General features: G+C 36.2%; 1 protein-coding gene across 1 annotated transcript; it reads right to left on the bottom strand.

Moving 5' to 3' along the window:
• Positions 1–4,901: 4,901 nt before the first annotated feature.
• LOC136257043 (broad substrate specificity ATP-binding cassette transporter ABCG2-like) lies at positions 4,902–15,342 on the bottom strand. The gene is made up of 16 exons (XM_066050157.1): positions 14,883–15,342; positions 14,057–14,116; positions 13,446–13,560; positions 12,879–13,031; positions 12,651–12,808; positions 12,443–12,597; positions 12,316–12,396; positions 12,107–12,264; positions 11,979–12,044; positions 11,284–11,366; positions 11,146–11,235; positions 10,967–11,091; positions 7,343–7,497; positions 7,200–7,289; positions 7,040–7,116; positions 4,902–5,201 (listed from the first exon to the last, which is right to left on the bottom strand). Exons 1-16 carry the CDS (start codon positions 15,095–15,097, stop codon positions 5,045–5,047), a joined length of 1,938 nt encoding a protein of 645 aa, XP_065906229.1. The 5' UTR covers positions 15,098–15,342; the 3' UTR covers positions 4,902–5,044.
• Positions 15,343–18,853: the final 3,511 nt, after the last annotated feature.

Genomic DNA, 18,853 nt, shown 5'->3' with positions numbered 1-18,853 from the left:
TGTAGTTAGTGTTTTTTTTTCCTACCGACCGACCCATTCTGTTGTAAAATAAATCTGAGCAACAACTCTTCAAATAGGTATGGCCAAACTGCTGCTGTCAAAAGCCCCAGGATGTAGATGTCAAATCCCCAGTAGGTGTATGCACCACTGGAACATTTTAATGAAGTGAATTGTAAAATTTAAAATTTTAACCTGGGTACTGAAAAACTAATGAAAATCGGTGTCATTAAATAAATTGTGATGAAAAGATCCTGAATTATTTTCATCACTTTTTCAGTAGTTGTGAATCAGTCATGAAATTGGTACTGAAAATTCTGTGAAACATTTGTGAATAAAATTTTCATTGGGTTTTCAGTAGTCATTAAAAACATGCAGATTTTCTTTCATTGGATTTTCAGTACCAATTTTATGACTAATACTAATAAAATGATTCACGATCATTTCATCACAATCAAACCAATTTTCATAAATTTTTCAATGCCCAAGTTGTGAAGATTTTAAATTTCACGACCCACTTCATTACGTTTTCACAACAAAATATTCCAGTAGTGATGGGGATCCTAGGGGTAGGGGTGGGGCTTGACGTTGATAGGTGCATAATCCTAGGAGTGCTGTTCCTAATCCTAGGGGAACTGTTCCTAATCCTAGGGGTGCTGTTCCTAATCCTAGGGGTGCTGTTCCTAATCCTAGGGGTGCTGTTCCTAATCCTGGGGGCACTGTTCCTAATCCAACAAGCGTGTTTTTCTCAATTTTTTTTTTTTTTTTTTTTGTTATTGTTTTTTTTAGTAACAAGTCAATCTGTTGATAAACAATAAAAGGACATTCAACAACAAAGCACACCATGAAAAATTAGTATTAATTAACTAAGAGAGTTCAAACACAATCTCGGGGTTTAGACGGCCCCGAGGCATCCCTCCTCCAGTACTAAGCTGACTGAAGCTGGAACATGACCCTTACAGGGTTGACTAGAGGAGGAACGAGGACCCCCTACAATGGCAGATCCAGGATGGCGAATTTGGGGCAATTCCCCTCCCCCCTCTTGTGGAGGAGCCATACTTCCTTTGATTGAAATACTAAACCTTGTCAAGCCAAAATCAATAATACTCATAAAGAAATAAGTATAATATTACTACCATTTATTGCAAACTAACCTGAAACCAAGGTCAAAACAGCTGTTAAACTATCACCCAGCACCTTAGTGCGAACTAAGTTCCTCTAAAATAATTATCATGTTGCAGGTTTTAAAGATATTCATACAGTAGCCTTTTAAACAACTTTTAAGAGTACACAACCATCTGTAAAGACGATAATGGCAAAAATCTACAGTGAGACACTACCAAGAGGTAATTATTTGCTGCTTCAAAAATATAACAACTAACAAGAGAATCTGCTCCACCCAACCACACTACACCTGTGTCCCTCCCTTTGCCATCTCCTGGATCCACCCTTGCCCTATGCACATGATATATAGCAGAATGCAGTAAGGAGAAAGTGATATGACAGTGTAACTAGCTCATTACTCTGCAATAAGGTGTCTTCCACTTGCAAGGCAAGAAGAATGCCAAGCATTTATAAGTAACAGTAGTTGAGGCACCCACGCCTCTGGAAGTGGAGAAGATGAATGGGCTGAAGTTTCCATGCTTGACTTGGATTAGCCACTTCAATATTATTATCTGTTTTAGTTGCACAACTTTGCTTAAATCTGCTCACTAAAACACAACATTGCATAGCTAGTAATAGCTACAGCTAATCATGAATCACACACAAAATTAAACTGAGCAACTCAACCTGCTTAGGCTCGCCCCATGATGTAATTTACGCCTGTCTAGTTATTTAGAATTAATATACACGTAAGTTTAAGTCTCAATAGTCGTATTACAAAACCAGCCAACATTGTTCACTCAGTATGTATTAGCTATACTTTAAGAAGGATTTACCACCATGTTATAAACTTTATGCTGATCTTCCTGGATACCAGACAAGTGTTAGTCCCCCCAAGTACTATTCCACCTCATATTTCATCTACTCTAAGCAGACCTGATCTCTTGCTAGTTTCCACAGATTCCATCATGCTATTAGAACTCTCTGTGGTTACTAATACTCAGCATCACTTTTTGGCTGCAAGGAACCGTAAAGAAGATCGCTACGGTTCATTGCTGCTTGACCTTCAACATGCTGGATTTTTGGTTGATCTTGTGACAATTGAAGTTGGCTGTCTAGGCCATGCCAGCAACTGTTACAAAGTATGCCATCTACCGAAGAGTATTTACAATACATTGCATACCTCAGCAGGCAGCTCATGTTGCTATCTCCTGTTCATACAGGATATTCAACTCTTGAGCTTCTGCATCATGAGATGTAGTTGATCTGTTGATATGCCATGTATAATTGTTTAGTTTATAAGGAACTACAATTTATTTTATTATTATCTTGCCAAGGCTCCAGTTATTATTACACTTTTAGTAACTTAGTAACCCTGAGACTAGGCTCCTAGCTGACCCCTTGTAATTGTATTGTTCATGTAATTGTCAAATTATTATGAAGTTTATCTCTCTCTCTTTAGCTAGATAGTGCTTCCGCAGCTTCGCGGCTGAAGACATTTTTCCACGAAATCCAGGGGCCCATAGTTTAGGCCAGGTACATGTAAAGTTGAGTCATTGTTTCTCATCACCCGTCTGCATCACTTTCCACCCTAGCTGCCACCTCAGCATTCATTAATGTTGTAATTGATCACTTGTGCTAACATTTCGATGTTTAACAAATTACCAGATAAGAAAAATTTCTTTCTGTTCCAGAAAGGTACTAATAGAGCAGTCACCTAACTACTCTAATAATATATCTATATATACATAATCAAGAGTCTATCTGAAATGCCTTCAATTCATTTCCCACCATGTTTGGACCCTGACACAGCTACAGTCTATAACACGCACTGTATAAAGACAGTTTTGTCAACCTGATAATTTTCCATCTATCCAGCACCAAGAAGTACTTCCAGTCATCTGCTTCTGCATGGTGGAATTCATTAATTACCACTGGAATTCATTAATTACCACTGGAATTCATTAATTACCACTGTTATGTTCGAGTCAATTGTTCTTTTATATCCTCCACAAAGTACTTTTATCTTAAGGAATCAATGTAGCTTTTTGTAACTACCTCTCTTTTTGTGTTTCTCTGTTTTTGTGTGTTGCTGCATGAATAGTATATTTATACTAGTTATGTATTGTATTGTTTTTGTGTTGTACATATGTGTGCTCCAGTAAGGAAGAATAGCTCTGCCAACTACTGTGAGTATACATAAATAGTCAAATCAATCAGATCAAAATCATTGATGATGTATATATCTAATCGTACAGTATCTTAATAATAAGTAGCTATTCTATTCAAGTACACATGTACCATTGAAAATACTCTCAGATTCAAATTTCAAAATTTTCTTGTGGGGGGCATTCCCCCAGACCCACTTAATATTAGCATGTTTTGCATGCTATAGATAGTATATGCTATGTCCATGGTGTGCTTTACACACTGTATGGTACAGTAAATGATTTTAAATACTTTGTAACCCACATGGCATAAAGTGGGGGACAAGCCATGTGGGGTACAAAGTACAGTATTTCTTTTGAGGATAGCTAACATGATAATAAGAGGTGCTGGTGGTGCTTGATATTACAAAGGTATATCAAGTCAGTTATAATGTACAGTAGCTACTGTAGCTGTTAATATTATCAGGGTTAACAAACACCAGTGTATTCGTGTTTCCTTACAATAATTAAATGAACTTTGTACTAAACAGCTTTGATACATCCAGTTGTGGTCAGCAATAGTATGGCTTCCGATAAGTCAAGTACACAGTGGTATGAACTTATACTGTGGAGGTAATGATATAGGGTTTCCAAATGAACACATGTTAATGTGAATAGCTAGATTGGATATTTGCTAACACACTGATTACGTACCATTGCAGAGACTATGTCAGAGGCAAAGTGAACATGCAAAGAGCAATTTTTCTTCAGAGTGCACGTGGATGTTAACATTGCAATATGTGCTTAAAAATAGGTCATGGATATGAAGAAAGACTTAACGTGAAAATCTCTATATAGTTTTTATCCCCCAGAAGTACTCAGAGTTCACTGTAGGCCTGCATGTGGAAAAAAATAAGGCAAAAAAATGGCTCAAAATGGCAGACTTCGGTTCTTTTTAAAAGTACTTTTATCAGTTTTTTAATTTCATATTTACTAGTGGACCTAAACTTCATCCAAATGAACTTTTAAGGCTTCTTTGGAGGTTGGAAGAGTGGTGTTTAGGAGAGTGTTCTATCAAGATTTTGGGAAAATATAGACAATCTCTATTATGAACGTGGTATGTATGTATGTATGTGAAGCACATTACCATTTCTAAAGATCTAAAGAATGTCTTCCCTGCTGCAGAAAATTGGGATGTATTTTAATTACTGTTTTTGTAAAATCTGTTCTTAGTTTCAGCAAACTTAGTTTGATGTGTTTAAGAAATTGATGGAATCAGTGGAAAACAAAATTGGAAATGGAGCTACACTACACTTCACTAACATATCAGTTTTCAAAACTAGCAAGGAACTATACCAATCTCTGGCTTTTGTGGTATGTAATTTTTTATGAGCAACATCTACTTACCCTAAATTATGTTTAAAGACACTTTTGTCCATGGTCCCATTTGTACTAGACCACTCAATGGAGTCAAGACATCTCTCTAACAAGAGAACTTCAGCATGGACTGATATACAATACAATGGGGTATAACCAATTACACTGTAGCAAGCTAAAGGGTGAGCAAGATTATGTAATGCTTTATAGTATAATCCCACTACATAGTCCGGAGTATACTAAAGACCTGTGAGACCTGTACATGAACTTCACTTGAGAGTTCTGCCCATGTGTTGAGCATATATGATATACAGTTAGTTTGTACAGCCAACACATCGAACAATATTATTATATACGTCTTACAATACAGGACAAGCATATGTAGTTTACATAAATAATAATAATAATACACATTTGAGTTACTTGTGCTTTTTAATAGACCTCAAAGTGATATATGCAAAGGTCAGTATGACAATGATATATAAGAAAAGTGCTAGTTCATTAAACCAAATATTGTAGTCCATGTAGTCAAGTGATCTGAGGTAGACGTCTCCATATACAGTGAGATTCTGTTGGCTGTAATCAATAAAAAACTTTGATTTGTATATGTCGTATGATATGTTATTAACCAGGTGTGTGACCACAGTCAGCCAATGGGCACACGCCTGGCTTTCTACATAGCAAAGTAATTACAAAAAAATTGATGAATTACGAAATACATCTAGAAGCAGCACAACATTAACTTGCCATTTAAAAATGACATTTTACAGGAATGCCACAGGTGTAAACTTCGAATGATGGAACAAAATTAATAGTAAATTATTCAATGCCACATATTTGTCCTTCATAGTATATACAATTTAATAAGATGAATATTTAATTTCGAACTAATTTTCTAGAATGGCAACACTATCAAACAGTACAGTAGTGCTGTTTAAATAGGGATCCCACCAGAAGTGATGTGTACCGCCTAATATTCTGCCTTTAAAAACATCCTAGAGACGTCTTACGTGACGAAAATTACCTTTACAGAATAATATTAACATCAAATACAGCATTAAAACAAGAAAACACAGGAGGCCGGATATAGAATTTTTTAAAAATCACCAAAACTCGAATTTTCATCTGCCTGCTTGCCTGTTTGATCACAGTCGCAAGGCTGGAGGTCAAACAAAGCAGCGCACACAGCCACCATATATATGACACAATAACAAACTCACTAGTGGTATGTGCCTTTTGGGATTCCAATGAGTGTGTGCCATCTGCACCTTGCTTTCCTTTTATTAGGCTTGCCTATTATGCTTTTGAGCAGTGCTCTAAAATTCAGCCTATTAGCTCAAAATTATGCTCTCAAAATCAATATTATGCTTGAGAGCTGACTGTTTTATTGGAGTACATATGCATTTTCTGACTGCTGTATTAGAGTAAGTGACTGCTCTATTAGAGTATCTCAATCTTACTTCCATAAAGTGTGAATAATCAGTCAAGAAATAGTAAAAATAATAAATAATAACAATGAAAGGTTTTTGATATGAAATGCAGTAATAATGTGCAGTGTGTCCATGTCATTCAGTATTTTTGGTGCGCATTGTGCGTTTTAATTAAAATTCTTGAAAATCACCCTATTATGCTGGCATAATGCTTGATGCTTTTGCTAGCCTATTATGCTCAAAATTATGCCAGCATAATTGGTGCAAGCCTACCTTTTATCATCAATCAGGCTGGTCATCTTCTTGATGCAATGAAGGCATTAATTTCTGAATCACCACCAAGCATATTTAGATGCCACTAAGTTATTTAAAATGCTTACACTTGGTATAGATAGCTGTAACTTCACGATAGGTTTGAGATAATGGTTTTGGTTGATTAATAGCAATCAAGTGTGGGGATCATGCCTCTTAATAATCTATTTACTTGATTGCAAAGACCATACCTCTTATTATTGGTTTAGCTGAATTCATAGTGCTAGCGCAATGAAAATATGAAATAGTGACATGCCCAATGGTAAGTGAAAGGCTGACTCGAGATACTCTAATACAGCATTCACCTTAATATAACAATCACACTTATATATCTGTATGTTATAACAAAAAACTATTAAAAATGGAAGTAGGGATCTCCAAGCAATAGATGAATGATGGTATTACAGCATAGCTTAGTGGAAATATTGCCTACTTTGGCATTGAACAAAATGATTGTTATAACATGACAATGTAGGAATTTTCCCACTAAGCTATGATGTAATACCATCATTCATCTCTTGTTTCACTACTTTTTATTGCTTGGGTCCTTACTTCATTTTAAATTTTCAATACACTAGTAAATATTAAGTATGTAAAGGGAATAATGAGAAATTAGTCATACAACATGAATGACATTACATCCAGCATAATTTCCTACAGCTATTTACTTACCACTCAAATGAATCATCTGTCTGGTTGAAAAATGTGTCACAAAATGTTACACCCTTTAATTCATTCTCAAACAATGCCTAAGTAAAACACAATTAATTTTATTTAATGCTAAATTGCATACAAGAGCTTGTTCTCAGACTTTATGACGAAGTTCACTTACATTTAATGAATATCGGAAGATGCTGAGATATTGTATCCAGCTAATCCAGGAACCCAGAGTATTCAGGTTCAACAAGAATCCACCAAATACCTTTTAAAAATAACACTAAAAATACATTATAAACAAGTAAATGACTTACTCACCATTTGAAACACAAAAGATAAGGCGACACACAAATTAGCCAGTGCAAACACGCTGACCCCAGCACTAATGAAAAAGGCTATTGCAGAAGCAGCTGAAGAAGTTAATAACATTGTCAACAGATATATGGCAAAATTGAGCAAGTCCTTCTTGAAACCTGCACAAAAAAAAAACGTGTGACATTAAATGTAGAAAAACGTAAATTAACCAAGTAATGGTTGACATGCAGTTGTTATATTTATTGTATGGTATACGTAAACGGTAACATTAGCCTCACTGACTACATATAGCTCAAAGGGTCATATGTACACTGTTTAAATTTTGAATCAGGCATGAGAAGCTTTAATACACAATGTGGTTTCTCCAAACACTTGCTTAGTGACAAGGGACAGTCCTAGAAAAATTGTTGAGTGATTTCCAACTCAAAAGTAGTAGAGCAGCTTCTTTACCAAAGTCAAAGCCGCATTTCGGGCAATTGAAAAGGAAGGTTCTATGCTGAGACATGGCAATTATACAACCTGTTATAATCTACCTAGCTACGAGTAAGCAGCATATTATCTAAAACAATAAGAGACTGTTAACATGGTTGAAAGTGTTGGAATAATACTTTTGGGTGATTTCTAAAAAGAAGCAATTTACCACTAAAGGTAACTTAATAAGTAATCTCTTTAGCAACACATTAACTGATTCGGCTTCAGATTTATTCCAACTATTCTATTAGAATACACTAATCTTTTCACTACTACTGTTTTTAAAACTAACTGTTTCCGGAAACAAATGAGACCTGCCTAAAACTGTGCCTCAGAGACGTAGCCAGGATTTTCTGAAGGGTGGTTCCAACAGCAGTATAGAGTTACCAGAAGCTGGGGGCTGTGCTGAGAGACTTTCAATATTTTAATGAATCAAAACTCAACAAATTACTATATTTTATACAAAAAGGTACATTAATTACAATGCATATAAGTGCCCCTGGGATGAAGCTAATACTAGATAAAGCTACCTAGTGGAAACAGACAGCGTAACACATAGAGACACTTAGACACCTGCAAGTGATAGTTATCCCACTGGTATAGGAAACATGCATGAATCCACTAATACAGATGGAATGACTTACAATCAAAACATTATAACTATAAATAGGCATAGCATGGATTTATTTTGCATGTCCAAGTGTTAAATTACTGGATTTCTATATCTTTAAACACTGCATAACAAAGCTATAGCAGTATACGGTCATGCTAAGTTTTGTATTTATTAAATGTTAGAATGTCTGGAAAACTCCACTAATGAGGTTCTTTAATATGGATATTTACATACATGTTCTATTAGAATATACGTGGCTGCTCTATTAGAGTATATACCTGACTGCTCTATTAGAGCATATTGATCTTTTTAACAGGGCTCATGTTACCTCTGTACATCCTTCCCTGAGAGATGAATGCAAGCTTTATCAATTGTTGTGCTGTGCCATATACTATCACTCGCTCATTTTGTCCTGCCACACTAAATGGTGTGTTAGGGTCCTGCTGTAAACTCAAAAGTCTAAATTTTACAGGGGGAGGGGAGGGGGTTCCTGAACCTGGAACCCCCCTACCTACGCCCCTGTTCCTGCTACAGTGTCATCAAATTGACAGTCTAGATATTTGTAGAATGACTGAAAACCAAGTAGCACAGAATCATTAATAAATAATGATATTTCTACAGTAAAATATAAATTATTCACAATTATGTGCCTGTACATGGGCTGCCTAAAATTGATACCTAAACACGATTGTTCCTATGTGGAATTTGTTTGTGGTAACTACTCTAATAGAACACACACTGACTTTGTATAAGACAGCACGTCACACCATGAGCATATTGACAGGAAGTAAGAAAACAGCATTTTCACATATACAAAGCTCCATGGTCCCTTCTCCAAAGCATGCCAGTTTTGCATTATAGCTGTCTGCCAGGTAGGGTAGGACACGCAGAAACTTGCACAAGCCATTTGCAAGATATGGATGTTCAAAAGTTTTGTTTTTTCTTAAGCCATAGGGAGGCCAATTTCATTTTGAACACTTCGCAAAAATTTACATTTACAAGTCTGTCTTCAGTAATCATAATTGTATCTATATAGACAAGTACACAGAAAAATTTGGAATTTTCAACTAGAGTAGGGACTATAACACATCGATAAAAGTACTGAAACAAGCTGGAGTAGTGCACGATATTAAATCACAGCAAAACAATAAGAAGTGCTATATCCCTACTGTACATTTCCATTATGGTATCTTGAGCACAGTAGGGAAATAACACTTCTTATTGTTTTACTGTGATTTAATATCGTGCACTAATCCAACTTGTTTCAGTACTTTTATTGATGTGTTATGGTCCCTACTCTAGTTGAAAATTCCAATTTTTCTGTGTACTTGTTTGTTAACTTTATTTGTAAATAATTATTATGACTGGTGAACCCATGCATACTGCATCTGAATTGGCACCGTGTGCCCCAATTATCATCTGAAAAGTGAAGTATCCATTATGCTTCGTTGTCAACTATGTTCAAACCATTACACAGCATTTCGAATCAAGAACTGTTCGAAAATCCCCTCTGTAATCCACGTATACCGAAAGAAATGGTGCTGCACACCCCAGTTATATCAATTATCGTCTGAAAAGTGAAGTATCCATTACGCTTCGTTGTCGGCTATGTTCAACCCGTACATGCACAGCAGTAAGAATCAAAAACTGTTTGAAAAGTACCTCTGCTATCAAAATAGCCACTATGAAAAATATGGACGATTTCCATTACGAAGGGAAGCCATCAAGTGCTATCGCCAAACCGACACTTTTTGCTGTCAGCAAAGATGAATGAGAGACAAAGAAGAACACTGGTAAGTCCATGAAGAATGTATTGTACGTACTGCAGTATGCCAAAAGGCACCTGTCGGGCCGAAACAATGTTGAACAGTGAAAAAATCAAGCCCGTAGCCTTAGCCATTATCGAGTTACGCTTGTCTGAAGGCATCAATCAGTCAGTTACTTACTTACTCAGTCAGTCAGTAGCAAATTCCATTAAATAAATTATTTTAAAAATTCCATGGCAACTTGTTGAAAGCGTTTCAGGTCAATCTGAAAGCTTGTTTGGGCTTAGTTTTACCTAACCAATACTGCCTCATCATGGTCAGGGGAATTGAGACTGTTTTTTGGGTGATATTATTTCATGGGCCACGCCTACTCCTTTGTGGTCCCTACTATAACTGTATGATAAGAGAATGTGAATAAAAATAAACCCAAAAGTCAGCCTTTTGGGGCCTTGTAAGGTATGTAAAGAAGTGAGATCCACACAAACAGCCAAGCTGTGAAAAAATGGTGTGGTCTTTATAAGCTTAGGTGAAAAAGTTGTGAAATCAAAGATGGTGACTGAGAAATGGCAGCAATGATGCTATTAATAATGCATACCTACAGTCATTTTCATTAACATCATTGAAGCCATTTCTTGACCGCCACTTTTTTTTCACCAAGCTTATAAAGTCCACACCATTTTTTCACAGCTTGGCTGTTTTTGTGTGGATATTATATTCAGACAATAAGGACCACGGATAGCTGAGTGAGTATATGTACATTGTATACCCTGAGCTCACCTATCATCCAATATGAAATAGCTGAAAAGAATATCACAGGTAGGAATCTCATTGGTAATAAATCACATAGTATTTTAGCAAAGAAGTAAGATGAAACTCTGTAGTAACCAGTGGCACTTTGGTGACTAGACAATACCACATAAATATCACTATATGAATTGTACATTATACACACATACATGAATACAGGTCGTTCCTTGATGAAGAGTTCCACTGCCGAAAGATTTCCAAATACAACATTCATTATGATAAAAAAGAAAGCACCAACTCTGTTCAAGAAAACATAATTGATAAGCAAAGATCAATGTCATTGTTACCTGTTCTGAAATCCTCCATAATCAGTATCAAGTTGAAAGTAGATGAGACCCACCACTGCTGCAAATATTATCATCACTATTACCTGTAAACCAATAGAACACATTGGCCAATGTGGAACACTAATATCATATGTATTGCTTGCTACCTTTTACATATGGAATATCAAAGTATATACAGTAGGATCTTGATTATCAGAACTCAATTATCCAAACCCTTCGTTATTCAAACAATATAAGTGACTGCTCTATTAGAGTATTTTGTCATTAGGTGAATGTTCTATTAGAGTAGTTGAATGGATACATATATATATATATATAAGTAAATAAATGGGCTTCATTTTATCCAAACAAATTCACTCGTTTGGACACTTTTATGACTGAACCGGTATACAGGTGTTCGGATAATGGAGTATAACAAATACATGGAGTATACATATGTATGTATATACAGTAGGCTGCAAAAAAAGTTTACGTTTCGTAATTGTAATTACGCTGTAGTAGTGTAATTACGAATTATGTTCTATTGGTAACTATGAATATATTGTAAATATGGCTGGTGAAAACTACTTTTTGGCATAATTATAGATTATGGTCAAAATGTAATAACAGTACAAATATTGTAACTACTTAGTAATTACACCATAATTACAATTACACAAAATGTAAACTTTTTTTTGCAACCTACTGTAGTATACCTGTACTATGGAGACCATTGGATTTCTGATTATGTTCCTTATGTTACGAATGGATAAGATTAGAAACTGTAAAAGAAATCAGTTGGCACACATCACATCAATAGTTGTGCATGTTACAAGGTAAATACCTGCCAAGGTAAGCTAGTGGAAAATTGTGCATATTGTTTGTGTCCTTTCACTGCTTGATCCAATATTGAGGATAGTTCACTGCCAATCTCATTGAATTCTGAACTTTCCTTGTATGCCAGAGCAAGTTTGTTACATGTTACACCCTTTCCAACATCACCTTAATGACAATAGTAATTAATTTTATCAGATACACGTACAATTATATCACCTTCACATTTTTCAACTTCATTTTGAAATACAACATCAAGGAAAAAATCTGCAGGATTATCATGTCGTTCACACTCGTATCCTAAGCATTCCATAACAGTACTATTGTAGCAATATATGTATGATACCTAGACTGTTAAAATACTGGAGAGCAAAATCTCCGGCTATTCCGTGATAGACTAGTTCTCCTTTAGACAACAATGTTAGTGTATCAAACAGTTTATAAATGGAGTATCTTGGCTGATGGATGGATATGATGATCACTCGGTCTTCTTTACTGAGACTAAATAAAGGTTAACTATAAAAACAAGGGTATTTCCTTAAGTCGACACTCACTCCTTCAATAATCTTATTACTGATATTGCAGTGGATGCATCCAGTCCAGTGGTTGGCTCATCTAGGAATAGAATTCCTGGAGCAATGATCAACTCCATTCCAATATTAGTTCTTTTCCTCTCTCCACCAGAAATGCCTCTGATATACTCCGTTCCAATCTGTAAAATATATTTTAACAGAACAAAATAGCATAGAACAATCATTTCTTTCACTATAGCTGTCACTAACTTTACTGTCTGCTACATGTGTCAGACCAAGCTCCTTTATGACAAGATCGACTTTCTGTCTTCTGTCTCTTCTAGTGTACGTTGATGGTAACCTCAGAGCAGCAGAGAAGGCAATGTTCTCTCTTACAGTAAGTGTTCCCATTACAACATCATCCTATGTGGACAACAAAATTGACAATGAAATACTTTCTTTCCTTTGAAGCAAAGAGAAATCTTCAATCAGGCTAGGACTATATTCTGCTGTGCTTGCTTTAACAAAATTGACCATTTTATTAGAGTAATTTGATGTAAATGGCTACATGGGTACATACTACTGTTATGCTAATAGGACTTGCAAGAACCTATGGTCTAGTCCCTGTTGAAGATGTTTTAAAGCACCTACTCTATCCAACAGTACTAGTGCCAACATTCATAGTTCCTTCGATAAATCATTTTAAACTCAAATACTCTAATAGAGCATACAGAACATGAGCAATGAAATAAATTATGTGTACAGCGTCCACAGTTTCTTGTTAACACTAACAATAATAATGACAAGATATTACGCTCCATACATTTATACACATACCTGGACAACGTAGGCTGATTTACATTTAAAATTGACTGGCTGGTATTGACCATTGATCATAACAAGACCACTTAACCCCTTCCTGTCCTTGTGACCAGCAAGAATATCCAGTAACCTGTTAAATAACAATGATAACTAGCCTAACTACTGTATGTACTAACAAATTTGTATTTGTAAAGTTGTGAGTCTATGTGAGAAAGTGTGAGCAATTGATTTTCTGGATTATGTGTGAATCTTTTATTATAATTCATGCGTCTACCAATTCCAATAGCCTAACAGCTGACACTGCCTGACACTAGTCACACAGTCTCATATACAGAAATGCTAGGTAGAGTTAGAACATAATAGTGTTGACTGTCAACTTTACCAGTTACACATTGAATACAGAAGGCATATATAGCCTGACTGTGTGAAGAGGCCAACTTTCTTTATAGGGTAATTTAAATGTGGGAGTAGTAAATTCTTGATAAAGCCTTTTGTGTGGGCTACAAAGGATCTCTTCATTACCCCACAGAGAACCCACATAGGTAACAACTGCCGAAGTCTAGAAGCTTCTGTATAAAGATGATCATACACCAACTACAATGTTTAAGTTGTCCAATATCACTCACGATGTCTTTCCACTACCAGTTGGTCCCATAATGGCATTCAGTCCAGTCTTCATAACACCACTATGAATAAATCACAGCTTGCATCTTGTGATGCTTTACGTGCACAGTACATACATGGAGCACCATACACACACAAACACACACACGCACACCAAATTCACATACTGCACCATACACACATGTACATAATAGACATACCCTACATAATATACAGAGCAAAAAGTTGTGTCATTAATCACTATTGCATGTGTAGATGGCTACATCAATTATGTGTAACTGGCGACCCATGCACTAGACTCTAGGGATTAGCTAGTACATGCATGAAAATATTCCAGGGAAACTACTCAAACTAGTACATTGGCTGTGCCAAGCCTCAATGATGAGTACAGTGTGAGCACCCAAAGACCTCACATGATATTTGAAATATATAGGCATTTTAGTATGTTTTCTCGGTCCATCCCAATAAATACATAACTACATATAGTACACTAGAACAATGTGAATTTCTTGCTCAAACAGCACAAGCTGAACATTTCAGTATTTCTACACACACAACTTTTGAGGGCTTTAATCTACCCACTATACATACTGCACATAGCAAACGGCAAAACCTTGGCAGCTAATTAAGCAACTGAAGCACAGCCTTTGCCAGCCACATACTAGCACTAGTGTATCTGAGATAGCATTTCTCTGTCTGACTGCTGCATACATGTACAAAAACACATGGACGGACACATACATACACACGCACGCACGCACACACACATTCCTTTACAGAAACCCCACCTCACTGCACAAGGGCATCACTTCAACATAAAGAAATTACCTAATATTATGCAATATAGTCTTAGGCGGTAACTTCCTGCAGCAACTTCGCTGCGAAACTTCATAACTAATATTGTGGAAGGAGACACGTTTCTGTAGGTAGCCAATGACCGCCACTTCCTCGCTAAACGAGCCGTACTCCATTCCGCTAGACTCTTTACTCAACAGAGAGCTCGTTACTCCATCCTCACCACCATCGTCCAGATTGAACGCCATATTTTCTGCAAGAGAGAGAAATAAGAATACTGTTAAATTCCTCAACACTGTACACCGCCGTGGACCCTTACGCTTACGACACTGAGACGCAACGCCAGCTAAACTTCGAAAAAAAAACTACGACCTAATTATAAATACAGTTAATATGGCTAGCTATACCAAATGAAGTGTACAAACGCTTACTGCGCGCCTACTTGTGCAATCTACACCAGAGGTCACTTGATGAACGATCGCAGTCCCTGCCCAACCACTCTATCACGTGACTTGGCACTTAAGCGCCTCTAAAATATTTATTAATTGTATGTTTATTTCATTCTAATATTATCGATTTGTGACAGTGTGCATGAAGCTAATTATAATCATATTGTTATGCTCTGACATCAAATAAATGATGGTTCTATTTCTGATCTAATTGACAGCATTGTTTGCTTATGTTATACTGCCATTATCATAGTGACACAGAAATACTATAATATTTTTATTATTATTGTTTATTGTTAATCAGCAGGACCCTCCAGGGGTATAATGCTGATGTGCAATTACATGTGTACAATTTCAATTAGTTACTTAACTATATAAGTATGTACAATTACGATAAGTTACTTAACTATATACATAGAAGGGGATAATTTTTGCTTAAATTCTTCAACACAGTCAGTCTCAATAATCTCAGCATCTAATCTATTCCATTCTGGTACAGTTCTTGTGAGGAAGGAATATTTATATACACCAATTCTTGGTTGGTAAGGTACTAGTTTAAAGTTGTGTGAGTGTCGGGTACGTAATACAGTAGATTTAAATGAGAGATAACAGTTCGGTATAATTAATAAATCATGTAGTAGTAAAACTAATCTAGCTGATTTGTGACGTTCTTGTAGTGTAGGCCATTACAAGTTTTCAAGGATGTTAGTGATGCTGTCTCTATTATTTCGTCTCCATGGTTGACTTGTGACAAAACGAGCAGCTCTATGTTGGACCATCTCTACTTGATTTATGTTGGTTTGGTGATATGGATCCCATATTGGGGAACAATACTCTAAAATAGGCAAGACAAATTGTTTATATGCTAGCTCACGTAGGTGGCTAGGACAATGCTGAAGATTTCGTCGCAAAAAAACCAACAGCTCTGTTTGCCTTATTGCAGATGTAATCTACATGTGGCTTCCATGAAAGTATGTGATGTAACTTTACTCCAAGATACAAATGTTGTTCTGTAACTGCCAGTGAGGTGCCATTCAATACATACGAAAATAAACTTTTGTTATGGTGATTAGAAATTTGCATTATCTTACATTTGCTGATGTTAAAAGCCATTTGCCATTTATCTGCCCACTTTGACAGAATTGTCAAGTCTTGTTGGAGTGTTTGATGGTCTGTTGAACTGTGAATAACTTTGTATATTAAGCAATCATCTGCAAAGAGTTTCATTTGGCTACTAATACCCTCAGTTATATCATTTATGTACAGTAAGAACAAGGTAGGACCCAAAACTGAGCCTTGTGGTACTCCCGATGTGACTTTACAATAATTAGAAAAGGAACCATCTACAACAACTTGTTGGTAGCGATTGCTCAAGAAAGACTCTAGCCATTGTAAAATCTTGCCTCTAATGCCATAGAATTCAATTTTGCTTAGCAGTCTTTTATGTGGAACTTTATCAAATGCTTTGGACAGGTCTAGTATACCAACATCTACTTGGAGTTTATTATTCAATGCTTTTGCAAAGTCATCAGTAACAGTAAGCAACTGCGATTCACAGGAATGCCTTGATCTAAAGCCGAATTGACAAGGGACTAAGATATTATGAGCTTCCAAGTGTTTCATAATTTGACTTGTGAGTATATGTTCCATTGCTTTGCAAATGATTGATGTCAGAGATACTGGTCGGTAGTTTTGTGGGACAATTCTTTTGCCAGATTTGAAAATGGGAGTGACATGTGCTAGTTTCCATTGTCTAGGGACCACACCAGCGGACAAAGATTGTTGAAAGAGATGGGTCAGCATCGGAGTAATTTCAGCAGCAGTTTGTTTTACTAAATGTCCAGAGGTAGCATCAGGGCCAGGGGATTTATAGGGATCCAACTCAGATATAGTATTTTGAAAACCCCATTTGGTGATATATCAATGTTGTTTATAGATGGATATGAGGATGCTGGCATTTCAGGGATGCTTTCCAAGTCCTCTACTGTAAAGACCGATTTAAACTGGTTATTTAAAGTTTCTGCAATTTCTTTGGGTGTAGTTACTTGATCAGTAGGTGTCTGTAATGTGCTAATGCCAGTTGTATCCTGCTTTTGAGACTTTATAAACCTCCAAAATGTTTTTCTTCTGTTATTGTCACAATCTGAGTTTAGACTACTAGTAAGATATTTAAGGCGCTGTTGCTTTAAAGCAGATCGTACTTGGGATTGCATGTCTTTATATGCTTTCCAATCAGAAGGGCGTTTAAATCTTTTAGCTCGCTTATACAAACGTTGTTTTCTTTTAATCAGCCTTTTGAGTTGAGAGGTCATCCATGGTAAGCGACTTAATGTAGATATTTGCTTAGCTGGAATAATTATGGTCTTTAACGATTTGTAGAATGCTTTCATGAATAAAGTTCCAATTTTGTTCCACAGTTCTAGAGCTATTTTCATTCAAAGTTAAATACATGTCTGAAACTGTAGAGACCTCTTCCCTAATTATATCCCAGTTTGCTCTATTATAAAGGTATATTTTCTTCTGAACATTCTTGTGGCCAACCTGAAGATTGGCCAGTTCTACAATAACTGTCTCATGGTCACTGAAGCCTGATACTGTTATACACTGATGGATATAGTCAGGGTGGGTGGTAAAGCACAAATCTAAAATGTTATTACCTCTGGTTGGCAAATTAACAGTTTGCTCCAACTATTTATTATTGAGTCCAATTTGGCAGACAATCACACTATGACACCGGAACCACCCCTTATTTTGCTGCCCCATGTCAATTTAGACTTTCATGTACTCAAAAAAATTTTCGTTCAAAAGGGACCTACTGGTGGAACAATGATTTAGCTTATCTTTAAGCCAAATAATTATTATGGCTTTAAGAAGCTAACATTGCAGCATCCTTTGGAAAATGACTGATTTACTAAATTGTAATTTTAGTTTGGTTGTAGTAATTGTGTGTTGTAGTTAACTGTTTGCTGTGATTATTGTCTTTGTGGTATCTTTATGTACGTGTGCTCCTCTGGCAGGGAAGAGCGGCTTTGTCTGACTGTTTAGAGGTAATAAACAATCAATCACAGCAGTTTAACAGGAGAAAAGATAATACCATCATAAAAGCTAAAGCCCTTCAAATCGATAATAAATCAAAGAAATAGCTGTTGCAGCATCCCAGAGGATTTTTTGTGGTATGGGATTGGAAGGAGCAAATTTGCCCTACTCAGAATTAAATTTATCCTTGACTTATAATTTAGATGTACATTTTCCACCCTTAAGCTTGCCACATCCACCCTTAAGCTTGCCACATCCACCCTTAAGCTTGCCACATCCACACCATGGTATCATCTTTTAAACCAGTCTTTGTGGTAGCTTGTGACTATGACCAAGGCTTTTTCATGCACAAACGTATCATAGAAAATATTGAAGCATAGAGATTAGTGTGATTATAGCTTATGGTGATTTGAAACTTTGCAGTATAGCTATCTCTGGGGACAGCAACAGATCAAAGTTCACAGAATTTTGTGGCTGGAAATAGTTGAGGTTGTAAACTGGCTGCGTGTAAGGTAGTTT

The sequence above is a fragment of the Dysidea avara genome, chromosome 5, assembly GCF_963678975.1.
Source record: "Dysidea avara chromosome 5, odDysAvar1.4, whole genome shotgun sequence".
NCBI lineage: Eukaryota > Metazoa > Porifera > Demospongiae > Dictyoceratida > Dysideidae > Dysidea > Dysidea avara.
This window is presented reverse-complemented; position numbering and strand designations above follow the sequence as displayed.